General features: G+C 43.5%; 1 protein-coding gene across 1 annotated transcript in view; it reads left to right on the top strand.

Annotated features, from left to right (window-relative positions):
• Nucleotides 1–8,916, top strand: part of LOC123992322 (serine/threonine-protein kinase D2-like) — a 48,366-nt gene extending 39,450 nt beyond the window's left edge. The window contains 11 exon segments of the mRNA XM_046293476.1: nucleotides 93–170; nucleotides 614–899; nucleotides 902–937; nucleotides 1,080–1,132; nucleotides 1,259–1,331; nucleotides 1,439–1,545; nucleotides 2,846–3,007; nucleotides 7,170–7,268; nucleotides 7,436–7,703; nucleotides 7,865–7,893; nucleotides 8,695–8,916. Coding sequence (XP_046149432.1) covers nucleotides 93–170; nucleotides 614–899; nucleotides 902–937; nucleotides 1,080–1,132; nucleotides 1,259–1,331; nucleotides 1,439–1,545; nucleotides 2,846–3,007; nucleotides 7,170–7,268; nucleotides 7,436–7,703; nucleotides 7,865–7,893; nucleotides 8,695–8,916 — 1,413 coding nt within the window.
• The last annotated feature ends 13,189 nt before the right edge of the window (nucleotides 8,917–22,105 follow it).

The raw sequence follows: 22,105 nt of genomic DNA, 5'->3' as shown, positions 1-22,105 counted from the left end.
GGACCACAGCTTAACCTCTGACCCCCCCAGTGAACCTTGGTTGACCCCCTTTACCCCCCTGTCCCCTCCTACTCCTCCGGCACCCCCCACAGAGAAAGCGGCACTACTGGCGTCTGGACTGCAAGTGCATCATTTTGTTCCAGAACAACACCACCAACAAGTACTATAAGGTATTGTATTCTCCAGCTCCGCTCAACTAGGTTAGCAAGCCAATAAACTTCACAGGTACTATGTGAGTCGGGTCTCAGTCAATCTATCAGTCAACATTATTTTATAGAGCCTTTTTTTTTACATCAGTAGTGGTCACAAAGTGCTTATACAGATACCCAGCCTAAAACCCCGAAGAGAAAGCGATACAGATGTGTAGACGCTCTCACATACATTGACCTGGTGAAAGTCTACACACCCCTTGCGAAGTGTTCACATTTTTCTGCCTTAAAATGTCATCTAAAAAGGGATTGTAAAAAAAAAAAACAATCCTAATGATCTACACAACCTATTCCACATTTTCAAAGTAAAAAGAAAGGGGAAAAAAATGTCTCGATTGCGCTTGTCTTCACATGATTGATTGCGTACATCCCCTGGGCTCACGTCCTTCCCCCCCGTCCTGTAGGAGATCCCTCTGTCTGAGATTCTGGAGGTGCGCCCCGCAGGTGACTTCACCCTGGTCCCGCCGGGCACCAGCCCCCACTGCTTCGAGCTTGTCATGGGCACCATGCGCTACTTTGTAGGGGAGGACCCCAACGTCCACGTCCCCGCCCTGCCCCCCACCACCCCCCAGGCCTTCCCCCCCACACCCCCCTCCCCCAGCAACGTGGTGCCCAATAGCGGCGTGGGGCGGGAGGTGGCCAAGGCGTGGGAGGGCGCCATTCGCCAGGCCCTCATGCCAGTCATCTTCCAGGATGCACCACCGGTAGAGAAGGACACACTCCTCACAGTAAGATATAATATCACCTTACAATAATAATATGTTCATTTTGAGAAACTTTCATTCCCAAGTGTCTTAGTTCTAACGTTAGCCATCTGAAGAACAGAATCACGAGATCTGGATGGTTAGCATTTTTGACTTTGATCCGCAGGACAGGCTTCAGTCAGCATCTCAGTGTCCAACAGTGTGATCCAGGAGAACGTGGTGAGTCGTCTCTTGCCACACGGTCGTAATACATGATCGTACATTATACCCGTTCACAATCATTACCCAGGACTTTGTAGTGATGATGATGGTGATGATGCTTTAAAAAAAAAATGTATCCTCCAGGACATTGGTATGGTGTACCAGATATTTGCAGATGAAATCCTTGGCTCTGGCCAGTTTGGAGTGGTGTATGGGGGTGAGTGTCCCTAATCGTCTACACTCTCTGTTTTGAGTCGTTGAATCTCAGTTAATCATACTCCTGTAATTTCCTCTCTTCCTCTCCCCCCCCCCCCCCGCCACCAGGGAAGCACAGGAAGACGGGGCGCGATGTGGCGGTGAAGGTGATTGACAAGCTGCGCTTCCCCACCAAGCAGGAGAGCCAGCTGAGGAACGAGGTGGCCATACTGCAGGTGACCACCAGGGGGAGACGCAGAAACACATTTTCAACGGGTCTCCCACTACAAGTGTAGTTCATCAGCTAATTGTTGACTGGCTGGTGACTTACTGCTGCCACACAAGCGTTGCATCCCAAATGGCACCGTATTCTTACCCCGATAAAAAGTAGTGCAATATGTAGGGAATGGGGTGCCATTTGGCATGCAAACCTTGAATACACTACACGCTATCAGCAACAAAAGAGTGATCAAATTAAGGTCCACCGTCTGTACAGGCCACGAGGGTTCATTTTTACATCGTGGGGTTGTCATGCCAACTGCATTCAATTACATTGGCAGGTTTTGCAGCATCGTTATCATCTCTATGGGGTGTAGTTAGATAAAGGTCAGTAAACACTGCCTTCACACTATACTCTAACTGATACTCATTCTAAATCTCTCTCACTCTTCCATCTCCTCCGCTCTACCTCTCTGTTTTTTTCTCTCCTGCCCTGTGTGTCACTCCCCCCTCTTCTTCTGCCTGTTCTCTCTCTCTTCTTCTCTCTCTCTTCTTCTCTCCTGCCCTGTGTGTCACTCCCCCCTCTTCTTCTGCCTGTTCTCTCTCTCTTCTTCTCTCTCTCTTCTTCTCTCCTGCCCTGTGTGTCACTCCCCCTCTTCTTCTGCCTGTTCTCTCTCTCTTCTTCTCTCTCTCTTCTTCTCTCCTGCCCTGTGTCACTCCCCCTCTTCTTCTGCCTGTTCTCTCTCTCTTCTTCTCTCTCTCTTCTTCTCTCCTGCCCTGTGTGTCACTCCCCCCTCTTCTTCTGCCTGTTCTCTCTCTCTTCTTCTCTCTCTCTTCTTCTCTCCTGCCCTGTGTGTCACTCCCCCCTCTTCTTCTGCCTGTTCTCTCTCTCTTCTTCTCTCTCTCTTCTTCTCTCCTGCCCTGTGTGTCACTCCCCCTCTTCTTCTGCCTGTTCTCTCTCTCTTCTTCTCTCTCTCTTCTTCTCTCCTGCCCTGTGTGTCACTCCCCCTCTTCTTCTGCCTGTTCTCTCTCTCTTCTTCTCTCTCTCTTCTTCTCTCCTGCCCTGTGTGTCACTCCCCCTCTTCTTCTGCCTGTTCTCTCTCTCTTCTTCTCTCTCTCTTCTTCTCTCCTGCCCTGTGTGTCACTGCCCGTTCTCTCTCGCTTCTTCTCTCTCTTCTTCTCTCTCTCTCTCTTCTCTCTCTCTACTTCTCTCTCTCTTCTTCTCTCTCTTCTTCTCTCTCTCTTCTTCTCTCCCTTTTCCTCCTCCCCCACCCCCTCTCCCTCTTCCTCCTCCCCCTCCCTCTCTCCATCTCCCAGAGTCTACGTCACCTGGGCATTGTGAACCTGGAGTGTATGTTTGAGACTCCAGAGAAGGTGTTTGTGGTGATGGAGAAACTCCATGGAGACATGTTGGAGATGATCCTGTCCAGTGAGAAAGGACGGCTCCCAGAGAGGCTCACCAAGTTCCTCATCACACAGGTGTGTGTGTGTGTGTGTGTGTGTGTGTGTGTGTGTGTGTGTGTGTGTGTGTGTGTGTGTGTGTGTGTGTGTGTGTGTGTGTGTGTGTGTGTGTGTGTGTGTGTGTGTGTGTGTGTGTGTGTGTGTGTGTGTGTGTGCTCTTTCTCTCGTATGGGGGGGAAAATACATTTAAAATTGTGTTTTTCATAATCCTTTTAGGATACATGTGAAATATTTACAATTGGGCAATTAATGTATTTGTCCATTTTGAAATGTTCCACGAAATGAGTGCCTTTTGATAAGTTAAGTAACAATTATGCACTAATATTGAATTTGTAAATGTCTGTTATATGAAACGAAGTACCCTGAAAATTGAAGATTTTAACCCCCTCGAAATACTCCAGGTTTTCACCGTAGCTAGGTTTCCATCCAATTGGCGACAGATTTTCATGCGAATATTTTAAAAATCTGCATAAAGAAAATATGTGCATTTTCCCACTGGTGGTTCCACCAAACTGACTTGTTGCGGATAAAAAATCAGTGTGTGATGACGTAGTGCCAACAAAATTTGCAAGATTTTTTTTCTTCTTGTTCTGAATAAAAATCTACATTTCAATGTGTTTCCATCGCATTTTTAACTCTACTGAAAGTTTTGTCACAAAAAAAGCTGTTATGACAAAACAAATGTGCCTACTCTGGTCTTGGTACACACGCTCAACAGCCAACAGCTCACAGATACGTTGCGGGTAGGCTAGTCTACATGACGAGATTATTATGGATAAGAGCGAGGCTATTTTGTATTTGTCAAACAGTAGTCAAGCATGTCACCAGACCCTCAATATTTATTGGAAAGGAGCGTTAAAGCTCATCACCGAGGACTTTCGCCACCCTGTGAAGTTCATTGTAACTTATTTCATCTTTTTATTTATTTATTTTACCTTTATTCAACCAGACAAGTCAGTTAAGAACAAATACTTATTTTCAATGACGGCCTGGGAACAGTGGGTTAACTGCCTGTTCAGGGGCAGAACGACAGATTTGTACATTGTCAGCTCGCGGGTTTGAACTTGCAACCTTCCAGTCCAACGCTCTAACCACTAGGCTACCCTGCCGCCCCAATGCTTTCCCCAGTCGTAGTGGGAGGATCACACACCATAACATTGCGTGACTTCGATATGACGGTTATTCTATCAATATTTGAGCAAAAAGGCGTTTCCACCTCCATTTCTCGCATCATTCATTTTACAGACACAAAAAGATCCCACCATGTTGAACAAACGAATGATCTGTCGCCATTTATAAAATTGGACCAAAACTTCCTGTTTCCATTGCAGCTGTCGTGATGTTTTTTACATTTTTAAATACGGTATGACTTTACTCACATAACAACTGTAGATGGAAACGTTTTTTTTTTGTAAAGCCTTAGTTATTGTGTTAACTTATTTCTGAATATTATTCTGAATTTAATGTGATTTAATGATTTGTCTATATATGTCCCTCCTTTTAAGGTCTACCCCGTTACGGGAACCAAACTGGTTTTAATATGATGAAACTATTCCTTTAAAAAATATATATATATTTATTTGAAAAGAAACATTGAACATCTAACGGTCAAATCATAGTATAATAGCAGCTGATCTGGTTCTACTCTGTCCATTTTCTGCTGTTTTGTGGTGAAAAACTGAGCGGGTTGAGCATAACACCTAAACCTTGTTTACCTATACATAGTTTGAACAATGACATGTTTTTTCTCTCTTGCATTTACGGTAATTGCCCCTCCCTGTTGCACATAACAAGCTTCCATTACTCTTGTCACATGGGGATTCATGGCTGATTTAACTCGTAATTACCAGTTGGAGTGCGTTCAAGGGATTTTCCCCAGATGTGGTAAATCCCCACTTCCCCCTTGGTTACAAACGCACCGCAACACAGTTAACCATCCACTGTAGAGCCGTGTAATACCACTTCTTGGAAGCACAAGACCTAGAACGACACTTTGACATATTGCGGAGTTGTGCGATGTATAGATTTAGTTTGAATCGATCAAAACAAAAAAAATTGCTAAACTGTAAGAAAAATAAGTGTCCCAGATCTATTATTTAATTAATCAAATACAAATTTGACTTATTGTAGTTATTTCTTATTCCCCTTGAGATGGGAAAAAACATGTTTTTTATGAAGTTGAACATGTGTTCTTTATGATCGAATGTTAAAGATGCCCTATTCAGAAATCCATTTCCGGGTTGCAAAAATTCGAATAATTTGCCTAAATTCAGTTTATGTGACAAAAAAGTAGTATAGTGTAGAGAATCATTGTACCATCTAAACTGCTGTGAAATATATTTTCCAAAACCAAAAAGATTGTATTTTCAGCTGTTTGAAGCTGATGTACAAAACTGAAAGTAAAAGATGCAAAAAATGAAACTTAAGAATGGGAAGCATAGAAATTGCACACATAGAACAGATCTACTGCTTCTTTGACTTGCTTGCAATGACAGATCTCACATTTCTATGTGAATTTTTTTTTATTCTGGTCACAAGATAATTGATGCTTGGCTGCCCTTTGGAGAGAAAAAATCATATAAAAATAAAATGCAATTGTTTTGGTCCATCATAATCTCATTATGTACGCAATACACTGAGTATACCAAACATTAAGAACACCTGCTCTTTCCATGAGACTGACCAGGTGAAAGCTATGATCACTTGTTAAATCCACTTCAATCCGTTTAGATGAAGGGGAGGAGACGGGTTAAAGAAGGATTTTTGAGCCTTGAGACAACTGAGACGGAGTGTGAATGGGCAAGACAAAATATTGACGTGCCTTTTGAACGGGGTGTGGTAGTAGGTTCCAGGCGCACCGGAATGTGTGGAGAAATGCAACGCTGCTGGGTTTTTCACGCTCATATTTGTGATCATTGTTGAGTGGTCCCTGCAGCGTACTATCGCAAATATGTGATTTGGAACAGTAGCAACAGAACGTATGATGCAGAAAACATTTCTAAACAATGTTTTGTACTGAAGGACAATTAAGTTATTCACAACTCTATTCCTCAATTTCATATTTCATCGTAAAAGATACATGCGAACTCCAAGCATCATACAGAACACATCCGCAGCCAAACTCAATCCATGAACCAGTCTAAATAACAAAAATAAAACAAGTTAGTGACCGAACAGCTAGACTTGTTTACAATGTACCACGTCTCTGGCAGGCACAACAAGATGCATGTTAGCTAACAGCGGATACATTGTTTACGACGGCAGCCATGTTTGTTTGTGTTTGACAAGTGAAAACTCCCTAATCCCAGAATGCCATTCACTATAAAACACAAGTAGTCAAAGTCAAAGATGGCCGTGCCCATTGCCCATTGATCAACTTAGTTTAGCCACTTTGGCAACTCAATATTAGGAAGGTGTTCCTAATGTTTGATATACTCTGTGTACGTGTTCTCTAGCCAACAGCAGATAGCGCTGTTGGCTAGAGTGCATGTGCCAATACCATAGAGGACACACTCGCTATATAAGGTAACATTTTTTGTGAGAAAACCTTCAGTAGAGTTGAAAATGTGATGGAAACCCATTTAACTTGTATTTTCTACCTTGTATTTTTTATTCAGTACTTGGGAAGTTAACCACAAAAATGTATTTTTATGTGCACTGCGTCATCACAGGACATCCTTTCATCTGCAACAAGTCAATTGGATGGAAACGCATCTCTGGTGGGAAAATGCCAATTTGAGAATATTCACAGTCAAATCTGTGCCAATTTGGATGGAAACCTAACGACTGATCAATACGTGACGAGTCATTTAAGAAGCCAAATTAGTAACCAGTTTAGCCACCCTGTAGACTAGATGTCACAGCCACGCATTTCTGGAATATGGTCAGGCATTACATGCATTTTTTAGCAAAGATTCAAATTTGAAATGCATTTGAAATATTTAAAAAAATCAGATTTGACACTGTTTTGGATACAGTTAAAAAATGTTTTTAATAAGCCGCGATGTTCATATTAGCTTGAGGGTTTGCTGGTCACCGTTTCGTGTTCCCTCACTATGTAACACACACGTTCTAGGTGTATGTTTTTTTTCGGGGGTGTATTCTCACTCTCTGTGTGTTTCTAGTTTCTTGTTACGACCCAGAAAGTCAAAGCCAAATCCGGGTTTGTTTGTGTGTGTAGATTCTGGCAGCTCTGAGGAACTTGCACTTTAAGAACATCGTCCACTGTGATCTGAAGCCTGAGAATGTCCTGCTGGCCTCTGCCGAGCCCTTCCCCCAGGTACAGAACCCTGTCATCACACTATCACACACAGACTCTACGCACCCAAGCTAATGTAGACAGCCCTTTACTCCATGTAATGCACCTTAATGCATAGTATACAAATTCACCCTGACTTTATTCTACTCCAAAGTAGCGATTCATGCAGTATTTCTTTCCCCCCCCAGGTGAAGCTGTGTGACTTTGGCTTTGCCCGTATCATTGGTGAGAAGTCGTTCAGGCGTTCGGTGGTGGGCACCCCGGCCTACCTGGCCCCAGAGGTGCTCCTCAACCAGGGCTATAACCGCTCCCTGGACATGTGGTCTGTAGGAGTCATCATGTACGTCAGCCTCAGTGGCACCTTCCCCTTCAACGAGGACGAGGACATCAACGACCAGATCCACAACGCTGCCTTCATGTACCCACCCAACCCCTGGAAACAGATCTCACCTGATGGTAAGATACACACACTTGCACCGTTAAATGGCCAATGCAAGTGTCTTGTGCATGGTTAAGTATACCCAAATATACAGATTATTAGACGGGAGATGACAAGTGCATACACAGGCAGGGTACTGTTCTCACCTGTTCTTGTGCCTGGAGTTGTTTCTCTTCAGCCACTGACCTGATCAACAAGAGATGCCTGGTCTCCAGGTGAAGATGAGGTTATGACAGAGCCAAGTGACTTGGTGTATAGCGAGAATAGGAGAGGGCCTAGAACAGAGCCCTGGGGGACACCAGTGGTGAGAGCGCATGGTGAGGAGACAGATTCTCGCCACGCCACCTGGTAGGAGCGACCTGTCAGGTAGGACGCAATCCAAGTGGGAGAGGGTGGAGAGGAGGATCTGATGGTTCACAGAGCAGAGGAGAGAGAGTTAGCTGAGTCATCAAGAAGGTCATTCTGAGAGAGATAGCGGGAGAGCTGACCAAGGACGGCACGTTCAAGAGTTTTGGAGAGAAAAGAAAGAAGGGATACTGGTCTGTAGTTGTTGACATCGGAGGGATCGAGTGTAGGTTTTTTTCAGAAGGGGTGCAACTCTCGCTCTCTTGAAGACGGAAGGGACGTAGCCAGCTCTCCGGATCTACAGGATGAGGAAACGCTACAGCGTGGACAAGCTAGTCAACAGCATCATGGCGGCTATACAGAAGTCCATTACCTACAGTGGAGACACAAGGCCCCCTAACTTACGTATTTCTCATGTTTCTCTCCATCCTCAAACCTCTTGTCTCATCCACTTCCCTCCTTCTATGCTCTTATCTTCTTCTCCCTCCCTCCCTCCCTCCCTCCTCCCTCCCTCCCTCCCTCCCTCCCTCCCTCCCTCCCTCCCTCCCTCCCTCCCTCCCCCTCCCTCCCTCCCTCCCTCCCTCCCCCCTCCCTCCCTCCCTCCCTCCCTCCCTCCCTCCCTCCCTCCCTCCCTCCCTCCCTCCCTCCCTCCCTCCTCTCCAGGACTACCAGACGTGGTTGGATCTGAGGGAGCTGGAGACCAAGCTGGGTGAGCGCTACATCACCCATGAGAGCGACGACTGCCGCTGGCAGATGTTTGCCCGCGAGCACACGCTCCCCTACCCGGCCCACCTGGTTCCCCCTCTGCCTGCGCCTGGCTCCGACGATGAGGCTGGGGAGGACGCAGACATGCAGGGGCTCACCGAGAGGGTCAGCATACTCTGAGAACCTGGAGAACCAGCAGAACCAGAACCCACGAGGGCCCAAGGGACTCAAGACTGACCCAGGGAAGAGGAGGGGAGTGTGGGGAGAGAGTGGAGAGACAGAGGGGCTGGCTGGATGGATGGTTGGAGGTCTGGAGAGTGGGGAGGGTGAGGCTGGGAGGTTTAGCTGTAGAACAGCGCCTTCTATAGACATGATCCCGCCCCTGTCCGTCTACTAATGGTGTCCCACTCCTGCCCAAGCCTGTCCAATCTCCAGACCCCATCCTTGACCACTCTCTCTTCAACCCGAGAACTCTTTGAGTTTAACAGACTGCTCTTCTGTATCCCACAAGGACATACTGTATCCAGTGGTCAGGGGATGTGTAGAATATCGTTGCTGCAATGTGCTCATTCAGTCTAAACTGCAGTATGGCAAAGGTCAGTTTGGATGCAAGAGAGAGATGGGGAGGGAGAGAGACAGACAAAAAAACATTAAGGACTCGATCGATCCACTAATGCGTAACTTATACCCACCCATAAACAAATCATTATGAACCGTTCCTTTTTATTTTCATTGAATGTGATGAGTGGAATCGCCCTGCATGTGCTGTCAGACCTGTTTGCTGCAGACCAGTCATTTAGTGCCTGTGAATGGTAGATAAAAGGCTTATAACTGTAGGCAGCAGACCAGCGCTTGTGGGGTGTCATGGTCTCAGAGGAAATCTGTAGTTCAAATGACAGCAAAGAAAACAAAGCCAGAAATGGATGTAGTAATCGAAGATTGCCCCTTTTTAAAACTGTCGTCTGATACAGTGGCTTACGAAAGTATTCACACCCCTTGGCATTTTTCCTATTTTGTTGCCTTACAACCTGGAATTAAAATGATTTTTTTTTTTGGGGGGGGTTGTATATAATTTGATTTACACAACATGCCTACCACTTTGAAGATGCAAAATATTTTTTATTGCCCCTTGTTTGGTGGTGTTGCAGACTCTGGGCCTTTCAGAACAGGTGTATATATATATATACTGAGATCATGTAACAGATCATGTGACACTTAGATTGCACACAGGTGGCCTTTATTTAACTAATTATGTGACTTCTGAAGGAAATTGGTTGCACCAGATCTTTATTTAGGGGTTTCGTTGCAAAGGGGTGAATACATATGTACGCACAGATTTTCCATTTTTTGTTTTTTCACTTCGCCAATTTGGACTATTTTGTGTATGTCCATTACATGAAATCCAAATAAAAAATCTACTTCAATTACAGGTTGTAATGCAACAAAATAGGAAAAATGCACGGAACTATCCTGGTTGGTGCAACGCCATTATTGATGATGACTTATTAGGGAAGACTAGAGACTGCTCCTCATCGGAAGTGCTAAATCACAAGCCATGGTGGTTCGAGTGGGTCCAAGACCTGTAGACATACACTGCTATGATGGAGGCAATGTGGACCTTTTCTGAATTGTTTGTCATGGACACCATTAAACACCAATGGGCAGTCGGGGGGGGGGTGCTAGGGGGGGATGCTATTGCTCTTTTAGATACAGTAGAAATACAACAAACGGCCCATCTTTGGAGTCAATGTTAAAGTGTGGGAGGAGGGCTATGATATTGATGACTGACTATGAACCTAGCGTGTCAACAAGTTGCATGTCCATGTGAAGTAGATTTGTCTAGGAGAAAAGCATAGTTATGAAGGACTATTAATGTACACGTGTAACCATGTCTTTATGTAGTGTGATCGACGTATGCCTGGCGAATGTAAACCTATCGAAGATCCCGGCATTTATATGTAACATCAGTACAAACCTTGACATACCATTTTTCATCTGTGTCATTTTATTCAGCGCGTTGCCTCTTGAACAATGAGACGGAAGATTAGGGGGGCATATGGAAGACTTGGGAGAATTACAGGGGTGAATAATGATGGTTGTGCATACCACTCGTATCTAGATCAAATTGCGTCCCGGCACGTATGTTTTTGTGACATGCATCAGTGGTGCTCATCATACATTATCTGCTCAGAGTTTCCATCACACTACAACACATACAGTATGTGGATTGAATGACCGATAGAGAGAGAGAAATAGACAGAGAGCGAGAGCGCCGACAATGCTTAATAATCAACGTGTGTGGGATGCGATTTTCCTCGTAAGATGTTTTCTCCCCTTCTGATTGACAGGCCAATATCTGCCTACTTAATACATCTTCATCACATTTTGGGGGTCCTGCTTCCAAGGCCTTTTCACAGCCTGTCAATCAGCTCTCCTAGATCTCGAGTGTAAATGCCATGCTACAGATGGGAGAGAACTGGGGGCTTCAGATAGGCATGGCTTCCAACCGCCGTCCATTCAATTCTCATGGTTTAGAAGGGGGGGGGGGGGTGCGAAACTCATTCCGTGCTGAGCCGAGTGTCTGTAGATTCTTGTTACTTTTCTTTTCAATTTGTGTCCACTTTAGACCTAGACAACCAGGTAAGGGGATTTCCTAACTAATCCGTGACCTTAATTGATCAATCATGTACAATATAGGGGAGAAAACCGCAGACACTCGTCCCTCCATGAAATGAGTTTGACACCTGTGCCACTTGTCAGGATACAAAGCCAGCTTTTTTGAATGATTCTACACGGGCATATTATGAGAGCGTTGTGGCCAGCTGTGAAGGAAAGTACCTGCTATATATACATGCCATTTAGCAGATGCTTATTTCACATTTGCATATGGTGGACCCAGCTGGAATTGAAACCACGACTCTTGACGTTGCAAGCCCCCATGCTCTACCGACTTAGCTGCACAGGACCAAACTGAATGGTGAGAGTTCTTCACTAGACTGCTGGGTCTGACAGAGGAACACTTGTTACTCCTACTGGTTGGTAAAAGTGGCAATCTCACACAGCAGGTAAAAAGGACATCATACTCTGAACTTATTGGTGGCAACAAACCCATCAAACATGAGTTCGAATACTTCGGTATTTGTTATTTAAATATGTATTTTCTGTGTATTTGAGTATTTTCAAATAATCAACTACTTCTATTGGAAGTATTTGAAAGATCTGTCAAATAATTTCCTATGAAAAGCCTACTATTTGAAAGTGTATTTGAATACTTATTTCAAATCCTATTTTCAAATACCAGGGTTAAATGAATGTATTAGAGTGAGGGTATTTGAGTATTTTCAAATACTTTCCAAGTGAATTTCCAAATACATTCAACTGTCTTTTCAATCAAAAAAATATATAAATAAACCCCAAAAGTATTTGAAAGTAATTTAAATACACTAAATAGTATTTTTAACCCAGGTATGAAACCCATACTTGTTAAATTATGCGACGTGATCCAGAAAGATGGTTCCTTCACGATCAAGTTATGGAAGGGGGTATTTCAATGAGAGGACTCTGCCTAGACCTTTAGCTGCCATGGCAACAGACAATAGGCCTATAGTATACATTTTTAGACTAGTTCAGTTTTCCTCTCGGTACAATGCCAAACATGGTCATGAGTTAGGAGTCAGCACACAAACACATGGAAACACACACACGGACACAAGCACAGACACACCTACACCAACTTTTTATTTATTTTTAAGTACAGTGCTGAATGTCATTGTGACGTTGTAAGCCCTCTCATATATACTCTATCTCAGAAATAGACCAGGCCAGCGCTCACCTCTATGCATCCACCCACTTTGTCCTACAGAGTTTCTAATAATGGGCTGATATATCCCTGTTTTGACCCACGTAACGTACAGACTTCATAACAAATGTTAAATGTATGTCGTTTGACAACTACTTTGGCAAAGCAAGTGGAACTGATAATGGAAAGCTTACGTTGCTCTACTACGCACAGATAATGTGGAAGAATACATGACCTGTCCATTACCATATTTTTCCAGCTCAAAACAAAATGTATTATAACATGGATACATGTGACACGTTGTTTGGCTCTAAAATACCAACCACACTTTACAAAAGATAAACAGTGTCACGCTGGAGGTTAAATGCATCTTGATTCATCAACCATTTATCTGCTAAAAAATAAATACAGATAAAAAAATTGAAAAAGTGAGAGTGAGATGAACAAACTGCGTAAAGATATGTGAAGCTGAAGTATGTGTAATCATAGCAGAGCTATCTGTCCTCCAAGCTGAGGGCTTGTTTACCATACAGCCGTGATTGGACAGCTGCAGTCATCAGAAAAACAGTCCCTGGTTAGCTAACACAGGACTCGACTTGGCACCAGCTGCTCTGCGGACTGTCAGCCAGGGTGATGTGGCTAGAATCATAAGTAGCATGATGGTGCCATGGTGAATTATGTGCCCCTATGTGCATCTGTGACCAGTAGCTGTTTCCAGGCACTAAAAAGGTTATATGTTAGATTTTAGAGAAGATTATAAACATGGGCAAGTTTACTTTTTTTACCCATACAGGGAAATTAGATGGCCGAGTGATGATGGATGTCACGTGCCAGTGATTGGTCTATTCAGTCTAAATGTCTTCAAACAGAGAACACACAATGCCCTGTTATCAACCTAGATTACACGGTAGAGACATCCTGTCCAAGATCTTATTTTGCACAACTTCCTGAATTTGCTGTGAATGTAATTGGCAAAGTTGACACTTGGTAACTGTAGAGCAGGGATTCTTGAAAGTCGCGACAGTCCTTGTCGGGCAGGGAAACTTAAAAAAAAAAAGTTTCTTGGCCTTTTAAAACGATCAACTTGGATTAGCTAACACAACGTGCCATTGGAACACAAGAGTGATGGTTGCTGACGCAAGAGCACAAAAGAGCTTTGAGGGCACCTCCTCCATTGGCCCCGCCTCTGGAATGGGAGCCAAACAACTGGTTCAATGACATACCTCGGGTTCAGGCACCACCCCCAGATGAAGGGGAGGATGAGTCATCAAGCAAGACTGAGGGAGTCAAACTAGAAGTAGAGTTTGACTGGGTGAACTTGACGGAAGATTTGGGTTTAGATGATGCATAGACACAGCCACCAGAAGCACTGCAAATAATAATAGCACTGCCACCTCACGCCATAGCCACCCGAAGTACTGCAACTAGTAATAGCACTGCTACGACACGCTCACAGCGGCATTTTCAGTGCTAGGCTACACTGTGAAAAAAACACAATTCAAAGCACGGGTTGACTTGGTCCCGACAAAAGAGTATATAAGTAGCATGCCTTCAACAGATAGGCAAGATAATGCTACTTGACTTACCACTGACAGACAGCTCGTGATACTTCAACTATCATCAACCTAAAAGGTCATATCTGACTTTCATACTCTAGAACAATTGTATCTCTTGACTTCTGATTTCTGAACGAGACATACTGAGACAACTACCCTCTACACTCCTGTTGCTTGAAGATATCCACCCCTTAACCGGAGTAGACAAATAGCATCAGTGGTGTTACAAAGGGTCTTGATCTCGAACCGTTCTCTTCACTGATCAGTAAATCATAGTACAAACTTCTAGTAGGAGAAACAGATACTGAGTGATTGAATAAGCATCTAGAGAAATTGTGAGTTTGGAAGAATACTCTTTGGGGACCAACCAGGTCAACCTGCGCTAAGGTAATTAACCACTTGTTGTAATACATATATAAGGCATTAATAGTAGTAAGTGTTTTGATGATTGTTGATGTTATAGATTAAGGACTAAAAAATAAACTGTAATAACGTGTACAACTGTGTGAATTGCAAACATTGAATAGAACGCAGAAACTAGACCCAAAACCCTAGGGGAGAGAACACCACTGACACTGCCAATCTAGGTGAACAAGTCTAGTTTCTACACTAAAGACAATATAATGGTTTGGACAGAATAATCATTTTATTGTAATAGTAAAACTCTATATTAATACTCAAGCAGTATTAGTCGACGGACATCGACTGTAAATCGGAACCAAGTTATAGCTTGCGTGAGTCTAGATATAAGAGCATACAAAGGGAAAGCTGAAGTAAAACAAGAGGTGCTCGAAGTCTGATTGATATTAGCTAAGATCCCGAAACAAGCCTGACGGCACCACACAAGGCTAATCTCTGAATAAAAGGGCAGGATACATAACCAGGCCAGTCCGGCGGACCTGTGAGTCACCTGTTAGCCGGGTGACATAAGAACTTGAGTGAGACGACTTGTATCACCTTAATAACGGCCCTATAGCAAAATCCCCCACCGCGATAATGCTGCGCATAGCGCTGTTTTGGCGGTGTCAGAGGTGGAACTATAATAGAGGTGTCAAATCCACAAGTGGCCCCTAAAGCAGACATTGCCATTGGCTGCCCAGAATCACACGAACAGAAATCACAGGCAGCCTTGTAAACAAGTTAAAGCACTGGAATGTGAGATGCAATTGACACCTCCATTTATTAAGATGAACGAAACCCTCATTATTTAGTTGAATGATTTTTCAATTTGAGAGTTATTATTTCTATATGGCCTTCACTCACTCGTTCTGAACTTCCAAAATGAATGTGGCAGGTGTGGCTTCATGAAAATGATGCAAGAGCAGCATCTCACGGAATTGAGTGCTCCAACCCAATGCCCCCTCCGACACGGCCACAATATGCCCCATGTGTGTGTCTGCTATCACACGTTAACACGTCATCTGATTGAATCTAGGCCTTAGTAATACATTTGCATCGTATTTACAATATCTCCAAACATTCAAAAGGCATGGATGGACATATACACTCTCAGTTGTGCACTCAGAGTAGAGTAAGACCATCACCCATATTTTTCATGACATTTCTACCCAAATTAAATGTTCCTACTTGCGAAGTACAGATGACCTTGATGCTAACTGTTACAGAATGTTACAGGAGACAGGCATCGCCATAACTACTGTATGATGCAGTGCAGAGTTTTGGCATACACAGGCAGCAGGACCTAACTGAATTCATGAAGGAGAGCAGAGGTGGGGCAAGGAGACATGTTGTCCGCAGAAAAATGTCAATTCAAATATGTCTGCCTGTCTGTCTGTCTGTCTGTCTGTCTGCCTGCCTGCCTGCCTGCCTGCCTGCCTGCCTGCCTGCCTGTCTGTCTGTCTCCCTCCCTCCCTCCCTCCCTCCCTCCCTCCCTCCCTCCCTCCCTCCCTCCCTCCCTCCCTCCCTCCCTCCCTCCCTCCCTCCCTCCCTCCCTCCCTCCCTCCCTCCCTCCCTCCCTCCCTCCCTTCAGGATGACATACCTGAGGGGGCATAACTACTATTGTGTTACAGCCCTAATAACACAAGATACAAAAATGTATCTGAAATGTAGCCGTGGACATCAACAACCGTCATTTAACAGAATAACACAAGAAAGTAACCCAGTCTTAATTTGTACATATAGTACATCATTAAAGAGAGACTGGGTTGCAAGAAGGATATTATGTGCCCCACTTGGACATGTGTGTCCGAAATGCAGCTGTAGATGCAGTAGGCACACTCATCATTTGTGGCTTTTAAAAATATATATATTATTTAACTAGGCAAGTCAGTTAAGAACAAACTTACAATGACGGCACAAGAACAGGGTGTTAACTGCCTTTTCTCTGGGATTCAATCTAGCAACCTTTCAGTGGATGGCCCAACTCTCTAACCACTAGGCTCCCAACATGCACAGATCAATCAACTCGACAGGGAGAGCCCCACTAGTTGCTAAAAGATTCTTACAGGCTTCATAGCATAGCATTCATCTATATATTTCTCTATATTTCTCTTGAATTTGAGACACTTCGCAATGAGTGTAACCAAGCTGCCACTTCTTCAGGTGCACAATATTTTCTGTGTGGGAGAGTTTCAGGAAAGCAAACTCAATCAAAGTAAGTGCATGTTCTACAGTCATAGTTGATGTGAAATGTTCTACAGTCATAGTTGATGTGAAATGTTCTACAGTCATAGTTGATGTGAAATGTTCTACAGTCATAGTTGATGTGAAATGTTCTACAGTCATAGTTGATGTGAAATGTTCTACAGTCATAGTTGATGTGAAATGTTCTACAGTCATAGTTGATGTGAAATGTTCTACAGTCATAGTTGATGTAAAATGTTCTACAGTCATAGCTTTGAAAATGTGTCAAATGTTCAAATGTTCTACAGTCATAGTTGTTGTGAAATGTTCTACAGTCATAGTTGATGTGAAATGTTCTACAGTCATAGTTGATGTAAAATGTTCTACAGTCATAGCTGTTGTAAAATGTTCTACAGTCAAAGCTGATGTCAAATGTTCTACAGTCATAGTTGTTGTGAAATGTTCTACAGTCATAGTTGATGTCAAATGTTCTACAGTCATAGTTGATGTAAAATGTTCTACAGTCATAGTTGATGTAAAATGTTCTACAGTCAAAGCTGATGTCAAATGTTCTACAGTCATAGTTGATGTCAAATGTTCTACAGTCATAGTTGATGTCAAATGTTCTACAGTCATAGCTGTTGTAATATGTTCTACAGTCATAGCTGTTGTAAAATGTTCTACAGTCATAGTTGTTGTGAAATGTTCTACAGTCAAAGCTGATGTAAAATGTTCTACAGTCATAGTTGTTGTGAAATGTTCTACAGTCATAGCTGATGTAAAATGTTCTACAGTCATAGTTGTTGTGAAATGTTCTACAGTCATAGTTGATGTGAAATGTTCTACAGTCATAGTTGATGTAAAATGTTCTACAGTCATAGCTGTTGTAAAATGTTCTACAGTCAAAGCTGATGTCAAATGTTCTACAGTCATAGTTGTTGTGAAATGTTCTACAGTCATAGTTGATGTCAAATGTTCTACAGTCATAGTTGATGTAAAATGTTCTACAGTCATAGTTGATGTAAAATGTTCTACAGTCAAAGCTGATGTCAAATGTTCTACAGTCATAGTTGATGTCAAATGTTCTACAGTCATAGTTGATGTCAAATGTTCTACAGTCATAGCTGTTGTAATATGTTCTACAGTCATAGCTGTTGTAAAATGTTCTACAGTCATAGTTGTTGTGAAATGTTCTACAGTCATAGCTGATGTAAAATGTTCTACAGTCAAAGCTGATGTAAAATGTTCTACAGTCATAGCTGATGTGAAATGTTCTACAGTCATAGTTGTTGTGAAATGTTCTACAGTCATAGCTGATGTAAAATGTTCTACAGTCAAAGCTGATGTAAAATGTTCTACAGTCATAGTTGTTGTGAAATGTTCTACAGTCATAGCTGATGTAAAATGTTCTACAGTCATAGTTGTTGTGAAATGTTCTACAGTCATAGCTGATGTAAAATGTTCTACAGTCAAGCTGATGTCAAATGTTCTACCTGGCAGCATCTAATTTGAATCTGCCGTGAATAAGAGTAAATTCCCATTCTGAGCTCAACACACACAAACACAAACGGCATAGAGAGAGAGAGCAGGGAGAGGTGAGAAAGTAGGCTATATTATTATCATAGGCTATTGTAAAAGTGGTCAATACTATCACACAATAACTGTAACGCAAATGAATAAGAACCGAGTGAAAGTTTGCCCACTTGTTTTAGTAGGCCACACACGGTATGGGTCCTACATACAAAATGTACCACAAATGGAGGCCTATCTGAAATGCAGTCATATACACAACAACTGTCTTGTCATTTTGCACACAAGAAAGCACCAGCTGTAGATATCCCCACGAAGACTGGTCGCCCAAGATACGCTCATTAAAACAACACACACTGGAATCATCATTCAGGACCGTGGACAGAAGGCTGCAGCCAGTCAGCTCGATGAAAGGATAATGTTAGATGTGCCGGCAGCGTCACCTCTGAGCACAACCAATAGGCTACATTGGTCATTGTGCCTATACCCGTCAAATAACACAAAACTGTATATCTATCGATAGCAATTAGTCCCACAAAAGCAAGGAATGAGATGAATCACAGATACATCTAAAAGATCAATTGAAGTAAAAAGCAAAGGCCTAAACTCTAACAACAAGTAGGGTTACATGAGGGAAAACCAACGAATGAATCATTCAGGCACGGTAGCCAGGGCCATAAAGGTTATAGCTTACCATTTAGACGAGTTGCAGCCTCCTCCATGCTGTGTTGAACCTCATGAGAAATGTCAGATTCCATTCTCCTTTCCTGCCGAAATGTACTTGTCAGCTCCCGTTCATAGGCCAGCCGGACCAGCTAGGCCTTTCGTTGATGTAACATGCTGCGCCTGTGTTCACTGAGTAAGCCCTTAAGAGTGGAGAAGGAATTTTCACACATTGCCGTAGATGTCCCCAAATGTTAATCCAAACCCATGCTTCAGTGCCAACAGCACAGTCTGCAATGCTGACAAAGGCCCGCCGTATCTTTGAAGACAACTGATTGGGGTCCATTTGTCGTTGCTGGCTGTGGTGCCGATTTCGTTTTGCAAAAGAACCAATGAACTCTGCTTTCACTGGTTCAGTTTTGGTTAGATCCAACAAGTCCTCGGGAGCTAGTTACTAGTGGCTGGGGTAATGGAGGTGCAGGTGCTTGGTGTGATGTTACCCTACATGGTGTTGGTGCTAGGCCCTGGCTCTCCTCAACCTCGGTGGTCAGCAGGCGGAGTGGGGGGTGGGCGGGTATTACATTTGCTGCTAGGCTCCTCAATCTCGGTGGTCGGCCTAGCGGGCTGCTCGGTGAGCTTGGCATCGCACTCGGTCAAATGTAATGGTGGTCCTCCATTTCTTTTTGCTTTTGGCAGTGCCTAGCCATTTTCAGATATCCACGCTGATTAGCCAGCTATAAATATTCAGCTCACCGCTTCCTGACCTTAACGAAGCTAGTAGCTACTAGCTAGCCTATTATTAGCTGTAGCTGTCTGGAAAAGTGAACAACTTTTTCTTCTCTCTTTGAGAAAAAAGAACGGTTAATTTGACCCCGACCTGGGTGGGATCCAATTAGATTCGTAAATGAAGGTGATGAAGACGGTATCTTATGGCATTGCATGGCTAGGTGCCCAATCACAATGCATTTTGGGATTTTAACTACTAAATATTACATTATTACATCCCCCCCCTCCTCAGATCATGAAAGCGCACCGGCATAGCCTCTGTCCCGGTCTGCGCTGTTGGTAGGCCCAACAACACTACATTGGCAAAACCAGGCATTGTAATTCATATACCATTCATTATGTTTATGGGGAAACAAAACAGAGGGGGCACAAATTCTGTCTGGTGACTCCACGCCCGGCTTTGTCCACCCCGTAGAGGCTCTGTCTTTCTCACTTCATCTCCCTGTTGAGGCACAACACATCCTCACGTCAGGACAGATTTTCCTTTTCTTTCCAACTCCAACTTCTAATCTCTGAAACATATCACCACTGACATTTACATCTGCTCACTTACCCACGTACAGTGCATTTGGAAAGTAAGCAGATCCCTTGACCTTTTCCACATTTTGTTACGTTACAGACTTGTTCTAAAATGGATGAGAAAAAAAATCCCTCTTCAATCTACACACAAGACCCAATAATGACAAAGCAAGGTTGTTAGAAAAGTTATTTCAGTTTTTATTTGTAATAAATTCACTATGACAGTATTCAGACCCTTCACTCAGTACTTTGTTGAAGCACCTTTGGCAGCGTTTACAGCCTCGAATCTTCTTGGGTATGAAACTACAAGCTTGGCACAGCTGTATTTGGGGAGTTTATTCCATTCTTCTCTGCAGATCCTCTCAAGTCCTCTCAGGTTGGATGGGGAGCGTCGCTGCACAGCTCTTTTCAGGTCTCTCCAGAGATGTTCGATTGTGTTCAAGTCCGGGCTCTGGCTGGGCCACTCAAGGACATTCAGAGACTTGTCCCGAAGCCACTCCTGTGTTGTCTTGTCTGTGTGCTTAGGGTTGTTGTACTGTTGGAAGGTGAACCTTCGCCCCAGTCTGAAGTCCTGAGCACTCTGGAGCAGGTTTTCATCTAGGATCTCTCTGTACTTTGTCCGTTCACCCTCGATCCTCACTAGTCTCCTAGTCCCTGCCACTAAAAAACATTGCCACAGCATGATGCTGCCACCACCATGCTTCACCGTAGGGATGGTGCCAGGTTTCCTCCAGACGTGACACTTGTCATTTAGGCCAAAGAGTTCAATCTTGGTTTCATCAGACCAGAGAAGCTTGTTTGTCATGGTCTGAGAGTCCTATAGGTGCCTTTTTGCAAACTCCAAGCGAGCTGTCTTTTACTGAGGAGTGTCTTCCGTCTGGCCACTCTGCCATAAAGGCCTGATTGGTGGAGTTCTGCAGAGATGGTTGTCGTTCTGGATGATTCTCCCATCTCCACAGAGGAACTCTGAAGCTCTGTCAGAGTGAACATCGGGTTCTTGGTCACCTCCCTGACCAAGGCCCTTCTCCCCCGATTGCTCAGTTTGGCCTGGTGGCCTGCTCTAGGAAGAGTGTTGGTGGTTTCAAACTTCTTCACTGTGTTCTTGGGGACCTTCAATGCTGCAGACATTTCTTTGGTACCTTCCCCAGATCTGTGCTTCAACACAATCCTGTCTCGGAGCTCTACGGACAATTCCTTCGACCTCATGGCTTGGTCTTTGCTCTGACATGCACTGTCAACTGTGCGACCTTATATAGACTGTGTTCCTTTCCAAATCATGTCCAATCAATTAGATTTACCACAAGTGGACTCCAATCAAGTTGTCGAAAAAATCTCAAGGATGATGAATGGAAACAGGATGGACCTGATCTCAATTTAGAGTCTTATAGCAAAACAGTTGTAAATATGTTTATTATTATTTTTTTAATACATTTGCAAAAATGTCCAAAAACCTGTTTTCGCGTTGTAATTATTATGGGACGTCGTTAAATAAAAATACAATAATTATGTGTAGATTGATGAGCAAAACAATTCATCTAATACATTTTAGAATCAGGCTGTAATGAAACAATAAGTGGAAAATAGAAGGGGTCTGAATACTTTCCAAATGCACCGTCCCTTCATGCATTCCTGTACTGTACATCTCCCTGCGGTGACTCTCATTTAAAAAAAAATCATTTTGTCACAGCTGTGACTCATTGAACCTCAACGGCATTGTTGAGAGAGCACTACAAGACTAAATTCAAAGCCGGAATGATACATGTTTACACAGAGTGTAGGGAGAGCCGGTTTATACAGGCTATTCACTTCCCACTCCCAGATAAACATAGACTGTGATACACATATCTCCCTCCTGTACTAATAGGCAGATGCTGTCCAAGTCATGTGATTTCCCCCCAGATGTAGTTCACCACCTCTAGTACAGAGATGACG

This window comes from Oncorhynchus gorbuscha, linkage group LG13, assembly GCF_021184085.1.
Source record: "Oncorhynchus gorbuscha isolate QuinsamMale2020 ecotype Even-year linkage group LG13, OgorEven_v1.0, whole genome shotgun sequence".
NCBI classification, from domain to species: Eukaryota; Metazoa; Chordata; class Actinopteri; order Salmoniformes; family Salmonidae; genus Oncorhynchus; species Oncorhynchus gorbuscha.
The sequence above is the reverse complement of the archived record's forward strand: the minus strand, read 5'-3'. Positions and strand labels throughout refer to the sequence as shown.